Source organism: Saccopteryx leptura, chromosome 2 (genome assembly GCF_036850995.1).
Source record: "Saccopteryx leptura isolate mSacLep1 chromosome 2, mSacLep1_pri_phased_curated, whole genome shotgun sequence".
Taxonomy (NCBI): domain Eukaryota; kingdom Metazoa; phylum Chordata; class Mammalia; order Chiroptera; family Emballonuridae; genus Saccopteryx; species Saccopteryx leptura.
The window spans coordinates 35,092,650-35,119,593 of record NC_089504.1 but is presented as its reverse complement, the minus strand read 5'-3'; the positions used below and the strand labels follow the sequence as shown (position 1 = coordinate 35,119,593).

At 47.6% G+C, this 26,944-nt stretch overlaps 1 protein-coding gene across 2 annotated transcripts in view; it reads left to right on the top strand.

Annotated features, from left to right (window-relative positions):
• The window catches only part of CCDC180 (coiled-coil domain containing 180), a 55,922-nt gene that overhangs the window by 8,173 nt on the left and 20,805 nt on the right, over nt 1-26,944 (top strand). For both annotated transcript variants that reach the window (XM_066367611.1, XM_066367610.1), the window contains exons 6-21: nt 748-876; nt 974-1,084; nt 1,176-1,271; nt 3,825-3,988; nt 5,263-5,382; nt 8,144-8,223; nt 8,601-8,689; nt 10,374-10,496; nt 11,630-11,803; nt 14,062-14,177; nt 15,909-16,035; nt 18,358-18,397; nt 18,527-19,056; nt 20,282-20,511; nt 23,991-24,166; nt 26,420-26,600. In XM_066367611.1, coding sequence (XP_066223708.1) covers nt 748-876; nt 974-1,084; nt 1,176-1,271; nt 3,825-3,988; nt 5,263-5,382; nt 8,144-8,223; nt 8,601-8,689; nt 10,374-10,496; nt 11,630-11,803; nt 14,062-14,177; nt 15,909-16,035; nt 18,358-18,397; nt 18,527-19,056; nt 20,282-20,511; nt 23,991-24,166; nt 26,420-26,600 — 2,486 coding nt within the window. The remainder of the gene's footprint in view (nt 1-747; nt 877-973; nt 1,085-1,175; nt 1,272-3,824; nt 3,989-5,262; nt 5,383-8,143; nt 8,224-8,600; nt 8,690-10,373; nt 10,497-11,629; nt 11,804-14,061; nt 14,178-15,908; nt 16,036-18,357; nt 18,398-18,526; nt 19,057-20,281; nt 20,512-23,990; nt 24,167-26,419; nt 26,601-26,944) is intronic.

Sequence of the window (26,944 nt, the reverse complement as noted above, 5' to 3'; positions counted from 1 at the left end):
AGAGTGAGTCTTAGATGGATGTAACAGAGGGAATCTGATCATTTTTAAAAAATAAAACATCGTTCAGACTTAAATATAAATGAAATGGAAATAATGTAAGTTATTTATTCTTTCTCTGTGGACCAGTACCAAATGGCCCACGGACCAGTACTGGTCTGCGGCCCGGGGGTTGGGGACCACTGCCCTAAATGACACCCTCCCTAGCCCTTCCGTTCTCCTGAGCCACAGCTCGCAGTCACCACTCTCTTCCTGAGTCTTCTCTGCCTCGTGCTGTACCCCTTGATTCTAGGAGCTGACTCTGTACCCACAGTAGCAATAAGGTGCCCCACTTTCCTAACACGTCCCAACTGGACATGAGCTCAGTTTCACCCAGAAGCTCTGTGGCTTTGGTCACACAACACAACTGAGCCTTAGTCTCATCATCCGAAGTAAACTTGGGATTTTTTTATTGGCTACTTCTTCAGCAAACATTTGTTGAACCCCAACCGTGGGCCTGGCCAGGTGTCAGCGCCTGCTTCACCCCAGCTCAGCAGACAGCAGGGCCTCTGGCTCGGCACATGCCCCAAATGATGGCTGCTCCTGGCGCTAGTTGTGAACTAATGCGTAGATCTTAACTCCTTAAGTCTAGGTAATGGTTATCCTTTTTGAGACAGGACCACAGCTGACTCTTCCTCACCATGGGCCGGGAGCTTCCGCCCACCCTGAGGCTGTTGATACTATAGCCATTGCCCTCATGGCCTATTTTAGGAAATGGAACCTCTCATCATGGAGTCAGGAGCACTTCTTTTAAAAAAACTGGCCGAGTTTGAAGAAGATATCAACTGTCTCTTCACAAAAGTGGAGAATGATGACAACTTCAAAGACTACAATATCCAAGTAGGGGTCCCCCCTGGGTTGGCCCGCCCCACGCTGCTCCTTCTCCTTCCCTCCTCGCCCTCTGTTCCCCTAGCCTGACCCAGACTTCTCGGCACAGAGCCTGTTGGAGCTGTGGGACCAGGTGGCCGAGAAGTTCCTGCTCCAGAAGCGGGGGCTCAAGGAGCTGGACGAGACGCTGTTCGCACTCGAGTTCTCCCGGGCAGATAAAGTGAGTGGCCCGCCAGCAGGCTCTTGGAGACTTCCGCTTAGTTCTCCAGGAAGAGAGAGAGTCACTAACTGTGGGACCTTGTCATTTCTAGATAAAAAATGTATTGAAGAAATATGTGGAAATCATAGAGAAAACGTCCTACCTCGTGCAGCCCGACGTGTACAGGCTGTTCAATAAAGAAGCCATGGTGAGTGGTCTTCATGTGCAAGAGAATCAGCCCATGGAAGAAGGAGCCAGGACCCCAGGGTACCCCAGAGCCTAGTGTCTCAGAAATGATGGGCTTCTCGTAGGCAGCATTTCCAAGTAACTCAGGTTGGCCACTTAGGTTCAGATCCAGAGTCTTAGTTAAGTATTTTCAATAGAAATCTTTCTGAAGTACATTTCATACTTCCCTGCCATCTTAATCCCAGTATACCTAACATAGCATCATCATTCTGAGCACTGACGATTTTCCAAGGGCTTACGGGGCCATGTCTCAGAGACCATGTGCAATACAATAAGTGTTGCACTGTGGAGACTTCATCTCACAGCTGTCACAGTCTCGGGTGGATTGTGCCCTCGGGAGTGAGCCCAGCCTGCTCTGTTTATCTAGTATTCTAGTGGTTCTTTTGTCTCCTGCTGCTGGCTGTCGGTGCCTGTTGCTGGACCAGGCCTGCCCCCGGCTTGGTCCCCACTGCTTCCCCGTCTACAACTGCAGCCTATCCTAGCTGCTTTCTTTGGGGTTAAAAAAAATTGTAGCTTGTTCTTGATGTCACCAAAGTCAGTTAAGTCTGACTCCTGTGCTGCATGAAAGGATGCTGTTGTGGCCCCTCAGAGGCATATTTTGCTTGCATGGGTTTCTGGTCCTGTGCAGAAAGTTGGGCAGCCAGATTATAGTGAGCATCACAGAGGGGCATCAAGCCCGGGGCTATGCCTCTAGGTCCTGGGTAGAGCACAGACAAGGGGCAGGCACAGACATCCCTCCTCACTGCCCAGACATGAAAGCTCCCGAAATGACTCAGCCCCTGTGCCCGGAACTCCCTGTCCATAACAATGGGGATAATAATACTTAACCCCCCGCCCCCCCTACTTGTTGGGAGGATGGTAACAGAGGGCTCAGTAATGGCAGGTCTCATTCTGAGATGAGCAAGGGTTCCTAACTTTTATCTATTTGATCCATTAGAGGAGTCAGAGTTGGCAGTGTCCCGGTTTTGGGTTTTGTTTCACTGTCTGCCTTTTCTTTGTTAATTTATTCACTATAACTGGCACATGCTACTTGCTCTCTGTGCATTTATCTCAGTTAATTCCACAAATTCCCTATGCTGTAAATATCTTCATACATGGCTGCAGAATTGGAAGTTCAGGAGATACCAACACAAGGAAGTACAATTGGCATCAAACCTCAGGTTCCATTGATGAGTGTTATAGGAAGTTCCACCCACTGTGCTTGGCAGGCTCTCACCCTGCCCCAGGGAAGTGCCTAGAGTCTTAGGAAATGTGTGGAAGCATTTTTTTTTTTTTTGGATGCTGCAGTCCCTGGGGGAATGGGAGAGGCTGCTCATGTGGAAGGGGACAGGGTGCTCAATGGAAGAACAGTGCATACAAGGAAGAATTCTCCAGTCACCATGCCTGGGTACCCAGGAGAGAACCTCTGGGAAGACTGCCAGACAATGTTCCAGTTCTGGCCTCCTTCGGTAATGAGGTCCCACTTCTCATCGCAGCTGGACTCTGATGGCATGAGCACTCTGCTTTGGGAATGAATTTATTAACAAAACAAAACAAAAACAAAAAAAACAACCAGTTAAACAGTAAGAGCCCATTGGAGTACTTAACTCGAGTGAAACAAAGTTGGCATTTTTAACAAACAATCTGCAGTGGTTTTGGAGCTGGGTTGCTCACATGGTCACAATTCATTGTTAAGTCCTCAGGAGAGACCTTGGTCACTGTCTGTGGCTACTGAGCCCCAGGCAGCAGCTTTGAGACACTGCCACTACGCTGCCTGGCCATGGCTGCACGGGGCCCCAGGACCTCAGCTTGCACTCACCTGGTCCCTCTCCAGCCTCCCAACACCCCTGTCCAACTGAGCCATTTATTTTTTTTTTTTATTATTATTATTTTTTCTGAAGCTGGAAACGGGGAGAGACAGTCAGACAGACTCCTGCATGCGCCCAACCGGGATCCACCCGGCACGCCCACCAGGGGCGATGCTCTGCCCACCAGGGGGCGATGCTCTGCCCCTCCAGGGCGTCACTCTGCCGCAACCAGAGCCACTCTAGCGCCTGGGGCAGAGGCCAAGGAGTCATCCCCAGCGCCCAGGCCATCTTTGCTCCAATGGAGCCTTGGCTGCAGGAGGGGAAGAGAGAGACAGAGAGGAAGGAGGGGAGGAGGGTGGAGAAGCAAATGGGCGCTTCTTCTATGTGCCCTGGTCGGGAATCGAACCCGGATCCCCTGCACGCCAGGCCGATGCTCTACCGCTGAGCCAACCGGCCAGGGCCGAGCCACTTATTTTTTTAAAGATTATTTTTATGGATTTTACAGGGGGAGGAGAGCGAGAAGTATCAACTCATAGTTGCTTCACTTTAGCTATTCATTGCTTGCTTGTTGTATGTGCCTTGACCAGACAAGCCCATGGTTTTGAACCAGCAACCCCAGGCTGTCGCTCTACTCACTGTACCACCACAGGCCAGAGTCCAATTGAGCCTTGTTCTGACCTTCTAGAGCCCCCCTGACCCATCTAGAACCTGTCTGCCTGTGACCACAGGTCATGAACCAGGCCCTGCTGGGCAACCGGAGGGCCATCACGCAGCTGTTTGTCAATCTGATGGAGGCCACGCTAAAGCAGGAGCTGGAGAGCCGCCGCCGCTGGGAGGGCCTGCTGGACGCCTGGAAGGTGCTCAGGAAGGACGCCCTGGTGCGGAGTTTCAGGTCAGCGGCCACCCACACTGCTCACTGCTCTCCCCGCTCGCACGGCCAGCCAGCGTGGGCAACGGGCTGGCGTTCTCCCTCCCCTCTCATCAGTACTTTAAAATGCTGTTGTTTTTCTGGTAGTAAAAGTAATATGTGCTCTTTTATTTTATTTAAATTAGATTAAAGAGTAAAGAAAAAGTTTTTAATCACCACTGATCTCTCAGCACAGAGAGAAGCACACCTGATATTTTGGTGTCTTTTCTCCCAGGGTTATTAGACCCACGGTGCGTATGTAGATTTGTTTCTTATTTTCTCCGTAAACATTTTCTGCGAGTAGTACAAGCTATCTGAAAATGTTAGTCTGGCTATCTGCCCCCTTCCCAGTCTTGACTCTCACACACAGCCTTGCGTTCCTGGCTCGGATACTTCCCGCCCTCTGGGGGCAAATTTCACCCACCGGAGGGAAGGGAAGAGAGCGCCCATCTCCAGGCCTCCTCTGCCAGGTGACATTCTTGTTAACACTGACACAGCATCCTGGACCTTTTGGCCGACAAGCAAGGCTTTCTTTTGCTAAGAAAGGAACACCTTGGGCCAAGATGTCTGAGGACACCAGAGTGTGTGTCCGTCTGTGCTGCAGGTCTGGCGGAGAGGCCTGTCTGTGCCTCTGCACCCCCGCTGGAGAGCACCCGTCTGACACTGAGGGCGAAGGAACGTGTGCTGAGACCTGGCTTCACCTGTACTCCCCCTGTGAACTGGATCTAGCCCTTGAACATATAGAGCCTTTCTCTCCTTAGGCAAAGCAGGCACCTTGGCGGACTGGTGGTGGGGTTTCAGTGATGGTCAACGTGACGCTGCATGAAAAGTGTCTGGTCTGGGCCCGGGAGCTGGTTACAAATGTCAGTAGTCATCAACGGTGATGGCAGGAGCTAACATTCACTGGCCGCTTCCCATGTGTCAGGCACGGTGCTCAGGGCTTCGCTAGCAATATCTCGTGGGTCTTGATCATCATTAGCTCCGTTCCAGAAGAGGAAACTGAGAATCAGTGACTTGTCTAAGGTCACAGAGCTGGCAGGCAGCAGCAGGACCCTCGCCTGGATCTGTGCCTGCTGGTCCCATGATCGTAGCATCCGAGCCTCACGGCAGTCCCTCGGTTCTCCCCCCCCCCCCGCCCCGGGAGTGGTGTAGGGCTGCTGGAGTTCTGAATGTTCTTACCATGGGTCTCCTCCCTTCTCTCTCCCATCCACCTTGCCCTTCCTCTTCTCTCCGTGGTGCCAATGCGTCTGGGCACCCAGTGAGTTTATGGCCAGTGAGCGGATCCAGACCCCTCCAGCTGTGAAGAGAGAGCTGGAGAGCCTGCTGAAGAAACAGAAATCTCTGCAGAAAAAGCGGCTGAAGCTTCTGCACACCATCTGGTACAGCAGGATGGGTCCCTGGGGTGGGGTGCCTCTGGGGTCCGCGGGGGAGGCAGGCACAGTCCCCAGCACTGGCATTTTTCCTGAGGCATCCTCCAGACAAGGCCATCATCTCCGGGTTCTCTGGTCCTGGCATGGCCACCTGAGTCCACCTTCCCAGGTGTTTCAGCCCCAGTGGCAACACTGAACATGATGCATTCACTGCAGAAAGTTGAGGGTGACTGTGCCAAAGAGCTGGGAAGGAGCCAATGGCAAGAAGTGAGGTGGAGGGAGAGTGGAGGGAGGGGGCAGGTTATGGGGTTGGGCTTTGTCCTGAGGGCAGTGGGGAGCAGAGTGGCTCCATCAGCTTTTGCAGTTTGGAGGGTGAGTTGGAGGGGTCTAAGGCTAGAGGCTGGGAGGTCAGTGAGAAGACTGCTGTCAGGCAGGGGACCTGTTAGAGGCTATGGACACCCCCTCTCAGACCCAGATCCACCCAGCTCTAATGCCATGATAAGCTGTTTGGTGGGAGGTACACTGAATGTTTGGGACCCTGGAAGCCCACTGCCCGGGGAGGATGTAGAATCCGCTCTCAGCAGCAGGATGGAGCCTGTGTGGTCCTGAAGCTGGAAACTCCTAATATCTTCCTTGGTCCTTCCCATCCCAGTAACGCTGGGACTCAGGTTTCTGTCTCCTCACCACAGAGCCTAAGTTCTGCTAGGCCAGGGGTGGGGAACCTATGGCTCGTGAGCCAGATGTGGCTCTTTTGATGGCTGCATCTGGCTTGCAGACAAATCTTTAATAAAAATAATAATAACGTTAAAAATATAAAACATTCTCATGTATACAATCCATTCATTTTCTACTGCTCATGTTCATGGTTGCGGGTGGCTGGAGCCAATCACAGCTGTCCTCCAGGACAACACCAAATTTTTATTGGATAATGCATAAAGTACATAGGTCGTTGTATGGCTCTCACGGAATTACATTTTAAAATATGTGGCGTTCATGGCTCTCTCAGCCAAAAAGAAACAAAGAAACAAAATTATACCCCGTGCTAGGCTATAAATGGCAATTAGAGCCCCACCCGGTCTCCTTGCTAGGCTGGTATCTCCTGTTCCACGTGCAGCCATGTTTTCACACAGGTGTAAAATGAACAAGGTGGACAAAAATCTCAATGCAAGGAAAAGTGCTGTTGCTGTTTTCCATAACTCCACTTATTTCTGACTCTGAGCCCGTTTGTTAAACTGGGTAAAACTCAGGGCCAGGCACCCAAGCCCCTGCTGTGCCTGCACCTCTCCCATCCCCCGCGCTCATGCACAGGACCTCTGCAGGCCCGTGGGCAGTGGGGGGGGGGGTGTGCCAAGATTCCCAGGGCCCCAAGATGGAGTTATCCACAGGGCAGTGAGAATCCCCACAGATTTTCTTGGACCTAATAAGCATATATGCATGTAATTTAAAACTAATTTTAAAATTACATTTGTATTTTGGACTTATGTATGTTAGATTTATAGAAAAGCCACAAAGATGGCACACAGAATTCTTGTTTCTCCCTCACTCAGTTTCCCCTAATGCTGTCATCTTATGCTACCACGGAACGTTTGTCAAAACTAAGAAATTAATTCTGATGCATTGCTCTTAACTGAACTCGACTTACCAGTTTTTCCACTAATGTCCTTTTTCTGTCCCAGGACCCAATCCAGGATACCACATTGCATTTAGTGCCATGTTTAGGCTTGAGATTATGCTGCATATACTCTTGTACACCTACCTTTAGCTCTTCATTACCCCACCATAAGCAGGGTGCCCAAGCTCATCCTGGGTTACACGTCCTGTTCTGGCATAATCATTAATAACACTCCCCCTTTCACTGTCAAAAATGTCCTGGTTTGGACAGTAAATTATATGGTTTCTGTAGCCATATGCATCTTTCCATATTATTAAATACCACACAAAGTTAGTGGCTTAAAGTAACAACTATTTCTTGTTTCTCACGACTCTGTGGGTCAGATAGGTGGTTCCCTGGTCTGGGCTGGTGTGGTGGGGCTAGGTGGTCTAGGATGGCCTCACTCCCATGTCCAGAGCCTTGCCTGGGACAGCTGAGGCCTCTGTCCGCATGCTCTCTCAGCCTCCAGGAGGCTAATCTGGACTCATAGGTATGGTGACTGTGGCACAAGAACTCCCTGCAACAAGTGAAGGCAGGGAACATTAAAGGCCTTTCCCAGCCTGTGCTGTGTCCTGTCTGCTGATGTCCCAGTGGCCTAGCCCAGATCCAGGAATGGAGAAATAGACTCCACCTCCTCATGGGAGGAGCTAATAATAACAGGCCATTTTTCAATCTGCCACACTTTTTTAATGACTTCACAAGACGATTCACTGTATCTTATTTAGACAGTTCCCTATTGTTGTATTTGAAGCTTGTTTGTGATTATTTTAGGTTGATAAACAGTAATGTTAAGTGACTGTCTTAATGCATAACTTTGTATGCATTTTGTGTTATCTCAGAGTCGACTCCTAGAAGCAGCTTTCTTGGTCAAGTGATGTAAGCTTTTTGTTTCTTCCCATTAGGAAATTCAGTTTTATTTTCTAAGGAACAGATTCATTAATATGAACAGACCTTTTCATGAGGTGTGTACTTGGCACCAGGAACCCCCCAGCAAGTCCCTTTGTTTATTCAGTGTTTACATAGAGAGTACACTGGAGCACATTCCTTGAAGAGGCTACCAATTTTGATGAGCGAGCATTTCATTCAAGCATGGCTTACCTGTCAATCTTCCTTCCCCAGTGACCTTCTGCCCCCCAATTACAGCAAAGCTCAGCTGGCTGAATGGTATTCTTCTTTAAACGCCCTGAATAATCGTCTTGGTGAGTGAGCTTTACGGGACTCCACTCAATCTCTCCAGAACTCTGTTCAAGTGGTAGCATTTTAGCAGCTTCAGCCTGTTGGTCAATTATTTACCTGAGAGTTTATTATAAACTCGGGACGTGGGTGGCACGTCCCTCCTGGGGGACACCCTATGGGGTGTGAAGGGAAGCACAAGTCCTGAGGGCGCCAATGGGACCGCCAGGACCTTGCCTGGCAGAGTCAGGAGAGCGAGGATAATTTTGGTGAGATTGGTGGTCCTGATTCAGGCACATGGCTGAGGAGAAGACATTTCCCTTAGTGAAGGGCAAACCGCTCTTTCAATCTCCCCTCCTCCTTTTGCAAGGGAAGCTGACATGTTTTGTTTCTGCCCATGGAGATACCTACCACATGGAATGCATGATGCGGCTCCGCTTAGAGTATGAGAATACCTGGCAGGAGTGCCTGGCCCACGTGCAGACGTGCAAGGTGGGTGTCCCCTCTCCAGCCTGCCCCTGCCTCTCTCTTGCCTGGATCCCCTGCTTTCCTTCCTCCTAGGCCCCAGGACCTCACAGGCGGTGGAGATTCTGAAGCTCTTCCCACCACTTGGACCCCGTCCTCCCCAATTATTCCCACCTGTCCCTCAGGTTGTAGCACAATGTGAATGACCGCCTCCAGGAAGCCTTCCCTGATCTCACAAAGTTTCACACTCTCCGATCAGCTCAGATTTTACCCTTGACCCCTGTATCACAGCACATGACACTCTTCATTCAACTGAAGTCGCATCACGGGGGTTATTCCCAGTACTTCACTTTTTATAAAAAGGGCTGTTGCTGTCGTCACACCCAACTTTCTCTCCACCCTGCCCCCCTCTGCCAGAGGGTGAGCCAGTGAGTTTCCCACAAACCCCTTCAATGACAAGGCCTGGTCTTCTGAGGTACAAGGAAATATTTTGTCAAAATGCCCTCTCCCTGCCCCCTCAGTAAAACTGTTTAGGTGAAAATAACAAAAAGCCCAGTCATTTTGAAGATGGTCTAACCTGCAGGCTGCGGCAGCAGGAGTCCCTGAGCGCCAAGCACCCCCTGTGCCCCCTGGAAGCCCCTGCTCGCCCACCCCTCGCATGTCTGTGCAGCTTTCGCCCAGGACTCTGAGCAGAGCGCTGTACGGGGCCATGCTCTTTCTGTGGGCAGTGCCACCCACTTGCACAGGTTGTCAGCTCTGACAAGGTTGTGCAGAATGGATGTCACCAGCCCCATCTGGAGATGAGAAGACCAAGTGTACAAAAGGCTCAGGGGCTGGCCAAGCCCACAGGGCTGTGCTCATTTGTTCTGTGGCCGTAGGGATAGCCATGTGCCTCTCAGTCAGCACTTCAGGGGCATCAAACCTCAGAAGTAAAGCCTGGAGGGAGAGGAGGGGGTAACCTTGTGTCCTCTGAGAGTCCCCTGCCCCCCAGCACTCCCCTCCCCTCCCCTGCTGCTGCCCAGGACCTCCCCTGGAGCCCATGGCCCTGGGCCCTGAGAGCTGATGCCTGTGTTCATCCTCACCACTCGTTGTCCCGCACATGCAGGGGACGAGTGCAGAAGTTGTCACACGCCCCAGAGAACATAAGGCCTGACAGAGGACACCTGCTCGTCCTATTCAGCAGCATTGGAAATATTCAACTACAGACAAAATTTAATTAGGGGGAGGCTTGTCTAGTTTAGATTTTATGCATAAACCAAAGCTTTATTATTATAGAGAGCCCACTTTCCAGGTGCCATAGCTCAGTGACAGGAAGTGGGAGCCCCGTCTGACTTGTAGCAGCGCTGAGGCGGTGCAGGGCGCTGGGCTGTGCCCGTAGGGGCTGCAGTAGGGCAGTCCTGAGTTCAGATTCTTGCCCCACCATGGGCCAGCTGTGTACCTCCAGCAAGTTCTTTCACTTCTCTGAGCCTTGGTTTCCTCATCTGTCAAAACGGGGCTCATGAGAACACCTCCGGGGAATTCAGTGAGACAAGGCGTGGGCAGCACCCAACATCCGGACACGGAGGGTAGAACACAGGGACCATCTCCACTGCTGTGAGGGTTTCTCCTGAGGCTCTCAGTGGTGGATGGGAGTAGATCTACGGGGGGCAGGACCAGGCCCTGCGGTGAAGGCCCACCAGCCCTAAGCCAGGCTGGGCCTTGTCCCCTCCAGAAGCAGCTGCTGGACTGGAAAGCCTTCACCGAGGAGGAGGCGGAGAGCCTGGTGAGCCCGTCCCTCTTCCAGATGGTGGGAGTGCACCAGGGCAAGGTGGAGCAGGATCTGGAGTCCTTGGACGTGCGTAGTTGGGAACCGTGCCGCTGGGGAGCCGGGTGGGGTCACCCGGGGTGCTGGGCTGTGAGAAGAACGGGACTCCAGGGGCCTCCAACTTTCCTGGTAGTAGGGAGTCCATTTCCCTCCTCATGGGCAGCCCCTCAGAGCAGTCCCCGTACACCGGGCACTCCAGGCTCTCGCCCCTGGTGCCCCAGCCACCTGCTGACACTGTACTACGCAGGAGTTCGGGGGAACAGCCTCGGGCACTGTGTGCTCCCCAAGCTCCTGCTCAGCCTGGGGCTGAAGGGCCACGGGAGCAATAAGCCCCGGCCCCAAGGTGCTTAGAATCGAGTGGGTTCAACAACCGTTTTCCGTAAAGGACCAGTAGTGAGTATTCCCGGCTCTGTGGCTGTCAGGTCTCTGTAACAAATTCTTACTCCGCTGTTGTCACGCAAATGGGTGCGGCTGTGTTTCAATAAGATTTTCTTGGTAGACACTGAAATTTGAATTTTATGTATTGAATAATTTTCACATTATTAAATATCTTCTTTTTATTTTTTCCTAGCCATTTAAAAATATAAATTGTGTGCTTAGCTCCCGGGGCCAAACAGAAAAGGATGGAGGGCCACATTTAGCCCATGGGCCAAGTTTACTGACCCCTCACACTGATGAGAGCATAAGACACACGTTTTTTTTTTAAAAAAGAGGGAAATGTGAAGATTTAACAGTGAGTGTGGCGTTTGGCTCAGATGCAGAGATTCAGGGGATTCCAAAGAAGATGCCCCAGGCCAAGATGGGTGCAGCCACCTGAACGCCCAGGCTGGTTCCTAGGGTGGTTGTTCCTTTCCTCTAGACCCCAGACTCCATCTTCTTCCTGTCAGTGACTTCAGTGGACATGGGACAGGTCTAGACAGGGAACTTCAGGGTCAGCCAGACAAAGGGTATGACGTGGGTGAACTATACTTGCAGTCCCAGGGAGAGGGCCATGAGCTAAGGTGAGACCCAGAAGATGACCTTGAAGGACGGTGCCCAAGCAGTAATGGCCAGTCCTTGGGAAACAGGAGCCCTCCACTGTTTGGTGAGGGAGCCCTGTGAATGGGGCCTCACCCTGGGGCAGTCGGCCCTCAGTGCCCCGTTTCTGCGTCCTGTCACGGCAGAAATCCTTTGAGGCCCTAGCGAAGCGGGCAGAGTGGCAGAGCTTGGACCTCTTCACCTACTTCAAGGAGGCCGTGCAGCTGTGGGAGGCGCAGCAGGGAGTGCTATCTGCGCAGGAGCTGGAGCTGGAGCAGCGGCTGGAGCAGCAGCAGCAGCAGCACAGCCTGGAGAACCAGGTGCGTCTCCGGCCCCTGCAGCCTCCCAAGCTGTGGGAGGAGGGCCACACCCAGATCATCCGCTGCCCAAGGGCTCTGCCCGGTGGCAAAACAAAACAGCTCAAACCTCACACCATAAACAATAATTCATCTCAAATGTAAAACCTCAAGCTAGCTATAAAACTTGAGCCAATGGAAAAATTGGGGCACACTTTGGTCATGGGACCCGATGGGAGTAGAAGAAATTCACCTGCTTCAGGTCTGGGCTGTGCAGTGGGTCCCTGGATCCAAACATGTATGTGAGGGAATGTGCATGAGAGACAGACAGATGGAAGGTGTAGAGCAGGCGTGGCCAACAGTTTTTGCCCCTGGGCCAGATTAGAAAGAAAATTTTTTTTCACGGGCCAAAGTATTAAAATTAAAAAATGTTAAAGGCCCTGGCCAGTTGGCTCAGTGGTAGAGCGTCGGCCTGGCGTGCAGAAGTCCCAGGTTCGATTCCCGGCCAGGGCACACAGGAGAAGCGCCCATCTGCTTCTCCACCCCTCCCCCTCTCCTTCCTCTCTGTCTCTCTTCCCCTCCCGCAGCCAAGGCTCCATTGGAGCAAAGATGGCCTGGGCGCTGGGGATGGCTCCTTGGCCTCTGACCCAGACGCTAGAGTGGCTCTGGTCGCAACAGAGCGATGCCCCGGAGGGGCAGAGCATCGCCCCCTGGTGGGCAGAGCGTCGCCCCTGGTGGGCGTGCCGGGTGGATCCCAGTCGGGCGCATGCGGGAGTCTGTCTCTCCCGTTTCCAGCTTCAGAAAAATACAAAAAAAAAAAATGTTAAATACAGCCTGACCAGGCAGTGGCACAGTGGATAGCGCGTCGGACTGGATGCGGAGGACCCAGGTTCGAGACCCCGAGGTCACCAGCTTGAGCGCAGGCTCATCTGGTTTGAGCAAAGCTCACCAGCTTGGACCCAAGGTCGCTAGCTCAAACAAGGGGTTACTCGGTCTGCTGAAGGCCCACAGTCAAGGCACATATGAGAAAGCAATCAATGAACAACTAAGGTGTCGCAATGAAAAACCGATGATTGATGCTTCTCATCTCTCTCAGTTCCTGTCTGTCTGTCCCTATCTGTCCCTCTCTCTGACTCTCTCTCTGTCTCTGTAAAAAAAATAAAATAAATAAAATATGTTAAATACAAAAATGATTTGTTTAAGTAAACAAAATTTTATTATGTAATTTGTTTATGAATAAATGTGAGTGAAAAAATTAATATACAATATTATTTTAATAAAAATATAATTACATACCATATAAATATTCAAACTGTATCACAATCAATCAAAGCAATATTTAATTAATAGAATGAGCTTGAAGGGGTTATATCACAAATAAAACAATTATTTCGTTTTACAAACAGCCTGGACACATTTTCAGTTATCAGCTGCAGCTATTGTCTATGCTACAATGCCACTTGATTCAGCACACTTGACCACAAAAATAACGAACTGTTTGACCTTGGGTGTGCACTGGCAAACTCCACCTAAAATAATGTGGGTTTCACATCACCGCTAAACGTCAAACAGTTCATATTGAGTACAGACAAGTACAAAAGTTATAAATCTTTATAATGGGATTTTTTTTAAAAATAAAGAAGTATCACGAATCCATTTGACCAATTATTGGAAGTTAACTCTTAGATTAGTCACATGCGGAATTCTTTTCCATGTATCATTATCTTCTTAAATATCTCAATTTCCAATAATCAAAGAAGCTTCCACTTCTGAGTAGCTGAGATTTTAAAGTAGCGGAGAATATTAAAAATTTAATCGTGGGTCGCATAAATGCATTACACGGGCTGGATCCGGCCCGCGGGTCGTATGTTGGCCATGCCTGGTGTAGAGCATCAACATCTGGCAGCGAGCTGGCTCCCTCCGCACCTGCCTTCACACGGAGTAGGAAGTGGAGGGATCTACTCAGCATCTGATTTCAAGTATGACTGGTGAGAGCGAGGAGCAGGTGCCTGGGATGGTGTGATGGGCTAGGCTGGATGGGTGTGAGAGATGTGTCCCTGGGGAGCCTCATCTGAGCTGAGTCTCTAGGGGTATAAAGTGGACAGAGAGAAACAGGCCAGGCAGAGAAAGAAGCTCCAAGGCCTTTTTGTAGAAAAGAGAGTCCTGGGCCTGCCCTGGGCTCCTGGACCTCAGTTCTGGTGGCAGGGTCTCTGCGTAGCACCTTACACTCTGCGAGCTCCAGTAACTCCTGTCTGCTTCCTCCTGTTTCGGGTGGCTGCCAGGCCCAGGAGGCCTGCTTCGATGAGCTGTTGGACCAACTGAGGCAGCAAAGCAATGAGGAAACACTGACGTCTCACCTGAAAAAGGCCAAAGATTTTCTAAAGAATATGAAATGCAGGTAAGCAAACCAGATCCCAGAAGATGGAAGGGGTTGACCTGTAACTTATATTTAAGATCAGAGGCCACCTGCTTTGGAGCTTAGGGGTATGCCTAATAAACTCAAGATTAAATGATACCTCCAGCTTTGGAGAATGTCGTGGTCCTTTGTAGGTCTCCTCTTAGTCAACACATTAACTTCCAGGGAGAACTTTGAGCTCAAAAGTCTATAGAGGAAGGTTTAAGGCCCTGTAGTTTAAAGGTCAAGAGTGTAGGTCCTCCCTCCCCTACCTTTAAAAATTTAAAACATACATGCTTTTTGTTAAAGAAAAAAAAAAGTTAACTAATACAAACATATAGAAAATTTCCCCCCATTCCTGCCCAACTCCTACTTTTTATGGGCATGTATATGTGTGAATATATACGTATATACAGTAAGCATTTTTTTAAAGGTTGGATCATACTATGCAAATTGTTCTCTAAACACAAATCTATATTCATTTTTAAATTACCATGTAGACTTCATTAATATAGTGGCTTCATAATGATTTAATCATCCCCCAATAGCTTTTTAAGATTGGTCCCAGTTTTCCAATGTTAAAAACAGTTCTCTGTGAACCATCCTGTATCTTTGTGCCTTTGTATACAACTAATTCTGCAAGGACCATTCATAGCACTTAGATCCAGAAATATATCTTGAAGCAAATACTGTAAGTCAGTGGTCCCCAACCTTTTTTGGGCCACGGACCGGTTTAATGTCAGAAAATATTTTCACTGACCAGCCTTTAGGGTGGGACGGATAAATGTATCACGTGACCGAGACAAGCATCAAGAGTGAGTCTTAGACGGATGTAGCAGAGGAATCTGGTCATTTTTAAAAAATAAAACATCATTCAGACTTAAATATAAATAAAACGGAAATAATGTAAGTTATTTATTCTTTCTCTGTGGACCGGTACCGGTCCGTGGCCCGGGGGTTGGGGACCACTGCTATTAGTGACCTTCCGAGCCTTGGTCTCCTTATTTGGGAAACAGATAAAAGTCTGGGTCCTGGGGCATTAGAGGGTTTGATGGGATAATGTAGATGAAGTTCAAGGACAGGGTTAGGACAGTGACAAGTGGGGACCCATGTTACAATAAGCAGAGAGCACTCCCGTGTGTGTTTTCTTTCTTTTTTATTTTATTTTTTAATTAAGTGAGAGGCAGGGAGGCAGAGACAGACTTCTGCATGCATGACCAGGATCCACCCAGCAAGCTCCCTACCAGGTGATGCTCTGCCCTGCTAGGCCACAGCCCTGTTGCTCGGCAACTGAGCTATTTTAGTGCCTGAGTAAGGCCATCCTCAGCACCAGGGGTTAACTTTGCTTGAACCATTTGAGCAATGGCTGCGGGAGGGGAAGGGAAAGGTGGGGGAAGAAGCAAATGGTCACTTCTCCTGTGTACCCTGACTGGGAATAGAACCCAGGACTTCTACACACCGAGCTGACACTTTACCGCTGAGCCAATTGGCCAGGGCCAATGTATCTTTTCTAAATGTTCTACAAAGAGTAGGTATTCCTTGTAGGATAAAAAAAAAATAGCAAAACAAACCAAGAACTATTATTGTAAAAAGAAATCTATACAGCATTTCTGTATAGAGGTAAATGCTAATGTCAGCCCACATCCGTGGGGTCAAGGGCTTGACTTTCGGCTGGGGTCTCCCACACTCATCTGAGCCCTTCTTACATAATGGTCTCACCTACCTACCTGACAGATATGGATATTTTCATGTCGTCTTGACACAAGAAGTGTTGAAGTACTCGACGATCATACTGAAAGAACTCAACTCCTACAGCGCCTCCCTCAGCCGACACTTCCATGTCCGTGAAATCTTTGAGCAGGTATGGAGAGGGATACAAAAACCAGTGGTGGGATTCAAATAATTTAACAACCGGTTCTCTTCCCTAATGACTGTTTTAAGTATAAAAAAATGACATACTGAAAGGTAGTTTATTATTTCATGCATTTAATACTTAAATAAGAACAATAAAAGAGGTACACAAAACTAGATTATGTTATAAGAAAGAGTTTTAAAATATTAATGAATAAATATTAAATAATACCTGACTAAATCAATAAAACTGTTATTTAAGATATTTCCAATTCAGCTTGTTACTCCCTGGTTGTTTGACACTTTTTCTCTTTACGTTATATGTTTATTTACTGACATAACAAATGCAAGGGAATTAAAATGTAGTACTTCATCAAACATATAATGGGTTTTATGAAATGGATAAATAAATATTACAAGCTTAGTTCCATCAAATTTTTTTCCACCTATGGACAGAATGAACATTACTACAAGTGCTTAGAATATGCTGTTGCTCAGATGAACATTAAAAATGAGTAAGGAATGTAAATTTGTGATTTCCACTTGGGCGGCTCCCCAGATGCCCACCTTAGAGAGAACCCTGATTGCAAGTACCATTTTAACAACCGGTTCGCCGAACTCAATAATAAATTAGGCATCAGTTCTGCTGAACCAGTGCGAACCAGCTGAATCCCAGCACTGCAAAAAGCCCAGCCACTCGCCCAGAAACCAAGGATGACTTCTAGTTCTGATTTGCTTCAACTTTAAACCCCTCCACTAACCTGTATGGGGTTAGAATCTATGTCAGAACATCAAGGAGTAGAAAGCCAAAAGTATTTGTACAAGAAACCACCTCTTTCTCAGTTTAGAAGAGGTTGAAGGACTCAGAACTCAGGCCTAAGGGCTTGAATGGATTTACAATAAAAAGCCTAATTTAGATGCTTCACTGAGTTCCATTCACCCAACCCACCACTGCCATATAACCCCTAAAATACAGCTCTGACCTACCCACTCTGCTCACAAGGCCCTCACTGACTCCGCAGCTCCTACGCAATCCACCCAGCCCCTAGGTGACCACAGAGGCCCCTCCCCTGGTTGCCACCTTGACTGTCCCTGCTTCAGCTAACTCCTCACTCTTCCTGTATATGCCCCGCCCCTCCCCTCCTCATTCTGCTCCTCTGCTGGCATCTGCCAGCCTCCACACACCCCAAACCTGCCCTTACTTCCGGTCCACTACCATGAGTGACAAGTACCCCACCTGCTCAGCCTGACCCCGCATCACCTTCCTCACCCCCTCACTTCTCTCTCTGAGTGTGTTTGAACACTGGCTGCTGTCAAATACAGGAGTTCAGAGCTCCTGTTGGAAGTGTCTCCTGAAGGGCAGGTGTGCCTTACTAACCTTGATTCAACTTGGATTGCCCTCAGCACAGTGTCTTACACATAATTCAGACACAAAGAATGTCCCTGGGTAAATGCGTGAATACCTGCCATGTTCTGGTCTGACTCTCCCAAAGTTTGACTCTTTCCCACTGACCCAGCCAGAGTCCTGCATGGTCACAGCTAAAATATTTGTGGTTGACACTGAATCTGGCCGAGGCTTTTCTATATGTATGGAGCCCCTGAGTCTTCAGAGAATCCTCCTCTAGGCAGGGATCACTGTCCCAATTGCTCATAAATGCTCCCCGTGGCACCTAGGGAGTGGTGAAGCTCAAGCTATAGGAGGGTTGAGCTCTCATCTGCCCTTTGAGATCAGTCTGGTTGCCTGGCTTAAAGAGTGAGCATTGTCATGGTCTCCATGTCGTGAAGGAGGACACTGAGCCCCATAGGGCTTAAAAGGATTGCCCAAGGTGACCCAACTTGTAAGGAGCTGGGATTTGAATCCAGACCTACAAACTGCACAGCTCACACTGTTCTCTATGACATGTTGTATCTGTCACTTCATCCAGGGAATTGGTAGTGTTAATTAGAGGGCTCCCAGATCTTATACGTCACATTCATTCTGTATGTCGGTGAACTCAGAATGAACTGGACACAGCAGATTCCTGCCCCTTTGTTTAAATCCTTCAGTTTATACTTTCTGGCTCTTTGCCCTGGATCATTACCAAAAATGCGTCAGATTGAGATTTGATTCTACTAATGCCCACTGTGTGATGAAAGGGTTTGCTAGTCTGTTTGGGATTAAGGAAAAGTTTCCCAGGATTGGGAACACCCTGATGACCCCAGTGAAATGCCTGCATTAGATGTGGGGGTGAGGGAGAATGATCCTTTTACTTAAAAGAAAAGAGATGCGTTTAAAGTGGCACTGTGGAGGAAGCAGACAGCCCACTCAGTGTCCTGTGTTTTTTCCTTGTAGAACTTGGATGGGGAGGTCTTTCTCAGACTCAGGGAACCAGGTAAACCTTTCACAAGTCAAGTCTAATTCTTTCTGACTCTACTCTTGTATCCTTTTGGGTTGGGGACACCCAATTCAGGCTACATTGATAACCTGTCTTTCCCTGTGCTTTGGGGTTGGGCCTCAACAGAAGCACATGAAAAGCATTTCCAGGAGAAAATGAGAAAATGGAGGAGGAAGCAAAGCGCTAAAGTGGAAATGAGCAAAAGTGAGGAAAGCATAAGTGGAGGCACAAGTTCCTCCGGGCCAGCAAAGGAGATGGAAGAAATAAAATATCCAGGCACCAAGTTCTTCGTCACTGAAGAGGTGGCAGTGAGCCAGCAGGATGTATCTGTACAGAGCGAAGAGATGGATGAATTGAGAGAGGACTCTCCTCAGGGATCAGAAGAAATGCAGGTTGAAAGAGACAGCTCCTTAAACCCATCCCTGAACCAGGAAAATGTGATGGTTCAAGAAAAGGAGAAGGGAGAGAAGAAAGAGGAGGAAGAAGAGAAGGAAGAGGAGAGACAGGAAAAGAAGGAAGAGGAGGAGGAAGGGGAAGAGAAGGAAGAGGAGAAACAGGAAAAGAAGGAAGAGGAGGAGGAAGGGGAAGAGAAGGAAGAGGAAGAAGACAAGGGGGAGGAGGAAGAGGAAGAGCATGAGAATTTATTTGTGGTCGAGGTAGGTCAGCATGGATTTACCCTTTGGCATAGGGAAAGTGGGTTATGGTCACTGTGTATCATTACTACAAGCTTGAGTTCCCAGTGGCACAAGCTTGCGTCTCCCTTAGGGTTCATATGAAGAATTATAAAGGTATGCACACCTTTTATTTTTGTCAGCAGGGATCCAATTCTTATCTTGCTGCAATGTTTTATAAAAGTCACCTTCCTTTCCTCACATCCCATCCTACAACCTACTCTGAATCATAGGGCTTTCCTCCTTCCTTGGACCTCACTCTTTCCTGGCTCTTCTTTATTGTCTAGGTGATCCTAGCCTCTCTGTTCCTTCACCCTTCCCATTCTCTGGTGTGTGAAACAAAGGATCCACCTCCAAGTTGGCAGACAGAGCTCTGCTTAGAGTGCAGACAAGTAACTCTCATGTTATTAAATCTTATCCAACACATTCAAACTCACAGAACAGTAACTTGAATTTCATAGTGATGAAATTGCAAAAGACTCTTTTCCTGTATTTCTGTGGGATATTTGGCATATGATACTTCTTTCTGAGCAGGGGTCTCAAATTCAAACGCCCACCAGCATGTAATAGAAAAGAGAGCTAGAGACCAAGTGTAAAGTGGTGACAAGTGCTGAAGAGCATTGTCTTGGTCCATTTGGGCTGTAACAGAGCAGCATAGACTGGGCAGCTTAGAGCAATGGACATTTTTTTCCCCACAGTTCTAAATGCTGGTAAATCCAAGAGCAAGGCACCAGCAGATTTGGTGTCTGGTGAGGGCCCACTTCCTGGTTCACAGACGGCCATCTTCTCACTGTGTCCTTGCATGGTGGAAGGCGCAAGGGAGCTCTCTGGGTTTATTTTATAAGGATAGTCATCCCATTCATGAGTGCTCTGCCTTCATGACCTAATCACCTTCTAAACACTCACCTCCAAATACCAACACATGAGGGATATGAGTTTTGGAAGGACATCCAACATACTGTTTATGGCAACTCAACTCCAGCCAACACTGCTGTGTGAGGATGTAGCTCAGAACTGCTAGACTGTCTGATTCTTAAGAAAAGTCCAAAATCCATATGTGGAATTTCCCAATTTTAAAAGCACTATGTGGGGAAAAACAACTATAGATAAGATCTAGCTCACAGATTTATAGCCTCAGTCAAGGAAGCTGTGGTTGGGATCCCCAAGTCTGTTTGATGATGTCACATCTAAAGTCTTGTTTTCTGCTTAGTCCGATGCCCAGGAAGAGAGTCTGGGGGCTGAATCCCAGGAGGACATGGAGTCCTTCACAGTTTCCAGTGGGAACACTTATTTCGTCTTCCTACCCCTGGAACAAGAAGAGGAGGAACACAAGAGGCCCCCTTCCAACTTCTCTGCCATTCTCATCAACGACACTTCCAACGCCAAGTTCCTAGAACAAGTAATAATTTCATCCACACTAGTTTCAGAAATTAAGAAACAGTGAGTAGGAAACCCTTTTATTCTCATTCTCTTATGTCCTGAGTTTTATTAACAAGGTAAACTATTTTATCAAAAAGTAGACCAATTTCAGCTGGAAGAAGGTAATGTATCACTGAGGGTATAGATGAGAAATACAATAAAAAATAGCCAGTGTTCAGGAATTAATTTGCAGTCACAGATACCTCTGTGAGAATGACCCGTCTGCCTGTTCCAGGGTGCCTTGCTGTCTTTGGCCTTGTCCCTAAGACATAATGTTTTCTCTGCAAGATGTTTATGGGTTCTATATCATGGCCTATCAGTAATCTTCAGGGTTTCTTACTTTAAAAAAATTTTTATAGATATAGACCATAGGTACATGTATATTGGTATGGTCTTTGGCTCTGATTGTGTGACACATGTATTGGGGAAAATTAGAAAATTGAAAAAAGTACAATGAAGATTATAGAAATTATTCATAATTCTATCACTGAGAATTTACCTCCCCTAACTCCCAAACTTCTTGGCCTTCATGTTTGAATTTGTACCAAAGGCGGAAATTTGCATTTGGCTTTAGGATAGCATTTCCTTTGCCCTCCTTACTGCACACTGTCGTAGCTAGAACTAACCAGCTGAAGATCACCTGGTTAGTCTAACTCCCATGTTTATACATGGGCAGGGAATAGAAGGAGTAAAATCAAGCCTTTTTACTCTTTTCTCTTTTATCTCAGAATCTTCCTATGTCTTTTTGACTTGAACCTCATCCTCTTCTTCCTCTATCACAGGCCTTTGTCTGTCCTCTGCACACCCCAGACGGATATATATATATATAGAGAGAGAGAACAAAGAAGAGCCAGGACCACCACAAGAGCTAATACTTATTGAGAGAATTTAATACTTCCAATTAGTATAACAAGGTTACAGTAATTAGCCCATTTTACAGATGAAAGAACTGAAGCTCAGAGACTTAGTAACTTGAATAAGAGCTCTGAGGTACAAAGTAGTTAGATCCATGATTTAAATTTTAAACACTATGCCATCTGGGCTTGCAACTAACCAGAAAAATAGTTCTGTGTTTAAATGATTGGATTTGCATGTTGCAGGATAGCATACGTACCAAAAAATATGGAAATCATGAGCATATAGCTCAATGAATTACCCAAAGGGAATACACCTGGTAACTAGTACCCACAAGAAGTGCAACATTATCCAGAAGTCCCCCTCATGCACCTGTCCCAAGTCACTGCCCTCTCTTCCCAAGGATAACAAATATTCTAACTACTGAATTAGTTTTTCTTGTTTTTGAACTTTATTTAAATGGAATCATACAGAATGTACTGTTTTATTTCAGCCTTTTCCATTATGTTTCTAAGATTCATATCTATTTTCTAATGTGACTGAAGCTTATTTTTTATTTCTGTATAGTATTCCATCATAACCCATTTTATTTATCCATTCTACTATTGATACACATTTGTTTCCCATTTGGGAATATGCCAGCCATGCTGCTCTGAACATTTTTGATGTATACATCCTTTGGTAGGCATATATATACATTTCTGTTAGATATATAGTAAGAGTGGGATTGTTGGGACATTGGGACATAGAGTTATATGTGTGCCCATCTTGAGGAGATACAACCAAAAGATACTACTAAGAGTTTTCAAAAGTGGTTTTAACAGTTGACACAGCATGTGAGAGTTCCCCCTGCTCCACACCCTCCCTGATACTTGGTGCTGTCAGGGGTTTTTATCTTAGCCATTCTGGTGTCTGTTGGTGGTGCTTTATTGTGGTTTTCCTTTGTATTTTTCTGATGAGTAATGATGTTGTGCACCTTTTCATATACTTATTGGCCATTCGGTTATTTTATCTTCAAATCTCTTGCCCATGTTTTGCCCATGTGGATTGTCTTTTTTCTCATTGGTTCATAAGAGTGTTGCCTCCCCTGGATGTGAGGGCTTTTGTTAGGTAAATACATGGCAAATATTCATCTCCTCTCTGTGCGTACCTTTTTACTCTCTTAAAGGTATCTTTTGATGAAGAGAAATTCTAATTTGTAATAAGCAGAGTTTTTTTCATTAAGATTAGTGGAATTTGTGTCCTATCTAAGAAATCTTTGCTTGCCCCAAGGTTATGAAAATATTGTCCTATGTTATCTGCTACAAATATTACTGTTTTAAACTTCCACATTTGGTTGTAAAATCTGCCTGGAACTGATTTTTGTTTATGGTGTGAGGTAGGAGTCAACATTAACTTCTTCCCCCAATGGAGAACCAGCTGGCCCCGCGCCATCTGGGAAAACTCTCCTCTCCCCACTGCTCTGCTGTGTCTATTTCTGCTGCTCTGTGTGATTAGCCTTGCATCACCACCTCACCTTGGTTGATTACCATATTTTTTATGCTAGGTCTTAATATCTCAAAGTGTAAATCCTCCAAATCTGTTCTTCTCCGAGAGTGTCTTGACTGTCCTTAACCATTGGCATTTCTAAATAAATTTAAAATCAGCTCATCAGTTTCCATAAAAAGATATCTCCTGAGATTTTCTTTATTATCTCATTGAATCCATAGATACATTTGGGGAGAACTGACATCTTAACAACACGTAGCTATCTTAACAGTACATACATTTAAAAAGGAAGAAATGATAAGCTGGAAAAAATATTTGCAATTCATGTCATAGTCAAAGGACTTCATGTCCCCAATATATAAGGAGCTTCTGTATAAAGAGACTGATAAGAAAAAAACCCAAAAAACAACCAGCTACACACTAGGCCAGGGGTCACCAAACTTTTTACACAGGGGGCCAGTTCACTGTCCCTCAGACCGTTGGAGGGCCGCCACATACAGTGCTCCTCTCACTGACCACCAATGAAAGAGGTGCCCCTTCTGGAAGTGTGGTGGGGGGCCAGATAAATGGCCTCAGGGGGCCGCATGCGGCCCACAGGCCATAGTTTGGGGACGCCTGCACTAGGCAAAAGATATTAATACATAGCATGCATAAAAAGAAATTAAATAGTCTTAAACAAATGAAAATATGCTCAGTCTCAGTCATTATATGACAAAATTGTCAAATTTAAAAGTTTGACAATACACACCGAGGCTATGGAGAAGTGGGAACTATTCCTCACTGCTAATGGGAGTTCAAGTCGCCTTACAATGGAAGCACTTTGGTTGTATCTTCAAGAACCACACATGTAGCTTAGCCTTTGATTTGACAATTCCAGTTCAGAGGATTTATCTTATAGAAATGCTTGTACACTCTACACACATACAAGGTTATTTATTGTCACCTTCTTTGTAAGAACAAATGGTTGAAAACCACCCAGCATCCTCCAACAGGGGTATGGTTAAAGAATAATCGTCCACCCCGATCAAAAAATACAATGTAGTGGGGAAATAAAATAAGCAAGAAGGAGTGGAAGAGTGAAGTACTTTATCAATATGGAAAGATCTCTCTCTGGTCACGACTGCTGGCAGGGATGACCCACATGGTCTCTTCCTCAGACTTCGAGCTGGCTTTTTTGAGCACTTAGAGAAGTGGTTTGACCAACGTGTTCTTGATGCCCGGGTCATCGTGGCCACTAAGATTGATAAGCTGGATTCAGAACTGGAGCTGCGTCTGCACCTGCACCAGCCAAGAGCCCAGCACGTTGAAAAGGATGTCCACAACGTCAGGGCAGGTACAGACCCTGCCTGGGAAGGCTGCCGGGCCCCAGACCCCTGTCTGCACCACCACAGCTCCACATTCACTAATGGCCCCAGTTTACAGCACCACACAACATTTATCTTGTTGTTGTCACACCATGGAAGATAAGTATGAGGGTTTGTACCTCCCAGGCTGGCAGAGAAAATAGTACTCAGAATATTTGTTCATGAATTTTTTTTTTTTTTTTTTGTATTTTTCTGAAGCTGGAAACGGGGAGGCAGTCAGACAGACTCCCGCATGCGCCCAACTAGGATCCACCCAGCATGCCCACCAGGGGGCGTTGCTCTGTTGCAACCAGAGCCATTCTAGCGCCTGAGGCAGAGGCCACAGAGCCATCCTCAGCACTGGGGCCAACTTTCACTCCAATGGAGCCTTGGCTGTGGGAGGGGAAGAGAGAGACAGAGAGGAAGGAGAAGGGGAGGGGTGGAGAAGCAGATGGGCACGTCTCCTGTGTGCCCTGGCTGGGAATCAAACCTGGGACTCCTGCATGCCAGGCTGACGCTCTATTAATGAATTTTTTTTTAAATTGTTTTTCTAAAAAGGACATTAGGGCACTGGCTGGTGGCCCAGTGACTAGAGGGTCAGCCCTATGTATGGATATCCTGGTTTCAATTCCTGGTCAAGACACACAGGAGAAGTGACTACCTACTTCTCTTCCCCTCCTATTCCCCCTTCTTTCCCTCTTCCCTTCCCACAGCCAGTGGCTCCATTGGTTCAAACATCAGCTCTTAGTACTGAGGATACCTCAGTTGGTTTTAGCAAGTCAACCTCAGGTGCTAAAAATAGCTTGGTACTCAGCATCAGCCCAAGATGGGGGTTGCTGGGTGGATCCTGGTCAGGATATGTGTGGGAATCTGCCTCACTATCTCCCCTTCTCTCACCTAAAAAATGGGGAGGGGGGGCATTAGATACTGAAATAAAAAGTATTGTCCTATTGTAGCTATGTGGCTTCCAGATCTGTCCACACCTGTCAGATACACACCTACATGGCAGATGCTCTAGCAAGTCTGTAGCTCAGGAATCAGAGCTGTCAGGCTCAACCACTGCAGCTGTGTGACTGACAGGTTACCTGACCTCTCTGATCCATATCCCACCACAAGGGGATGTTGGTGGTAGTGATACAGTGAGGTATCATGAGCACCTTGTACAAGCCACCGCCTCCAAATGTGGTAGCCATTAATTTCAGCTTAATAATGTAAACACCTAAAAAGAGGTGCCTTTTCTTTCTTAGGCAGTGGGCTCCGTTTGTGGGGGGCACACTCTTAGTTGGCTCCTTCAAGGAGCCCTGTCAGGGTTTCACTTGCGTCACACTCCAAGCTCCATTATAGGTCTTTAGAACTCCCAGACTGCCCCGCGTGATCCCAACCTCTTGCCCAGGCAGTGAAATGGCGGTGGAATAGACCTGGCCTGTAGTCTTATGCTTGTGGCCTTAGGAGACCTGCTTGACTTTGGAACTGAATTGTCTTCATCTGAACAATGTGCATTAACTATAACTAGAAATAAAGATGCTTTCTGAAGGGTGGTTTCCTCCCCCTTCCCTGGCTCCCTGGCCCAATGCACAATGTGGAAATCAAAGCCAGAGAAGCAACGTCTCAGAGTCACAGCACTCATTTTTGACAGAGGGGGAACCACAGCAATTTCAGCACTCCTGGCAGCAAGGGGCTCAGATAGGGCAATCGGGGGCTTTCTGCTCACTCTAAAGGCCTCTGATGGAGCTCGTGAAGCCAAATCCTGGTTCTTTTTACTGCACCTTAGAAGTCCGTTGCAATTTAGGCTCTTTGGGAATGAGTAGCCACTGATCTAAAGAAACAACCGCCAACTGCCCAGCTATGGGCTGGGTGTTTACCTCTAGACCCTCTCGCCAAGTTCTCTGCCCTCTCTAACTCCTCACCCATCCTACCAGCTCCCAGCTTGCTCCCCTGGGACTCTCCATCTCCTGGGCCTTGTTCCCTTCAGCTGCAGGCAGGTGTCTCCGCCAGCAGGGCCCTTCCTGCCCACAGCCAGGCAGCACCTTCTCTCCAGTTAGACACCCGGGGGCAGTCTCAGAGTGGCCTCCCTGAGGTTCGCACCCATTCCCAGGCTAAGCTCTGGCGAGGGCAGCAGGGCCTTGCCCCAAGGGGCACCTGCTCTGCAGCTGGCCTGGGAAAGGCGGCGTCACTGTCCAGGAAAGGAATGCCCCGAGGTGACACAGGACCCCGCGGACCTCAGCTTCTCTCCTGCTTTCCAGCTGAGCTCCTGCTTCATCAAGAGCGGCTGGACAGCCACTGTGCTGCGGTGACAGAGGCACTGAGGAAGGAGAGGCTGATGTTCTCCCAGTTCGAGGAGGAGCAAAACACAAGGACGAAAAACTTCCGCCGCAAGATTTATGACATGGAACACGTCTTCCTGAATGCTACCAGGAGCCAGAAGTAAGGACCCTGGAGTCCCCACCCTGGCCTGTGGGCCTCGAACCCAGCCAGGTGGCTGCTGGCAGAGGTGTGGTCCCTCCCTGGTGGGTAAGGGAGTCATGTCTTCTGGGCCCAGAGCAGCCTTCCCTTTTCAGTTCACCTCTTTACACAAGAGTCAGCATCCAGCTGCACGAAACATTTCTCTAGGGCAGTGGTTCTCAAACTTTTTTAAGTCGGGTGCATTTAAAATCCTACAAATAATTGTAGGCACAATATATACAAATTTCTGAGAAATATGTTATAATAATTAAGTCAAATATTTAAAATATATATATATATAATCTAAGCATTCTTTTATGGTAATT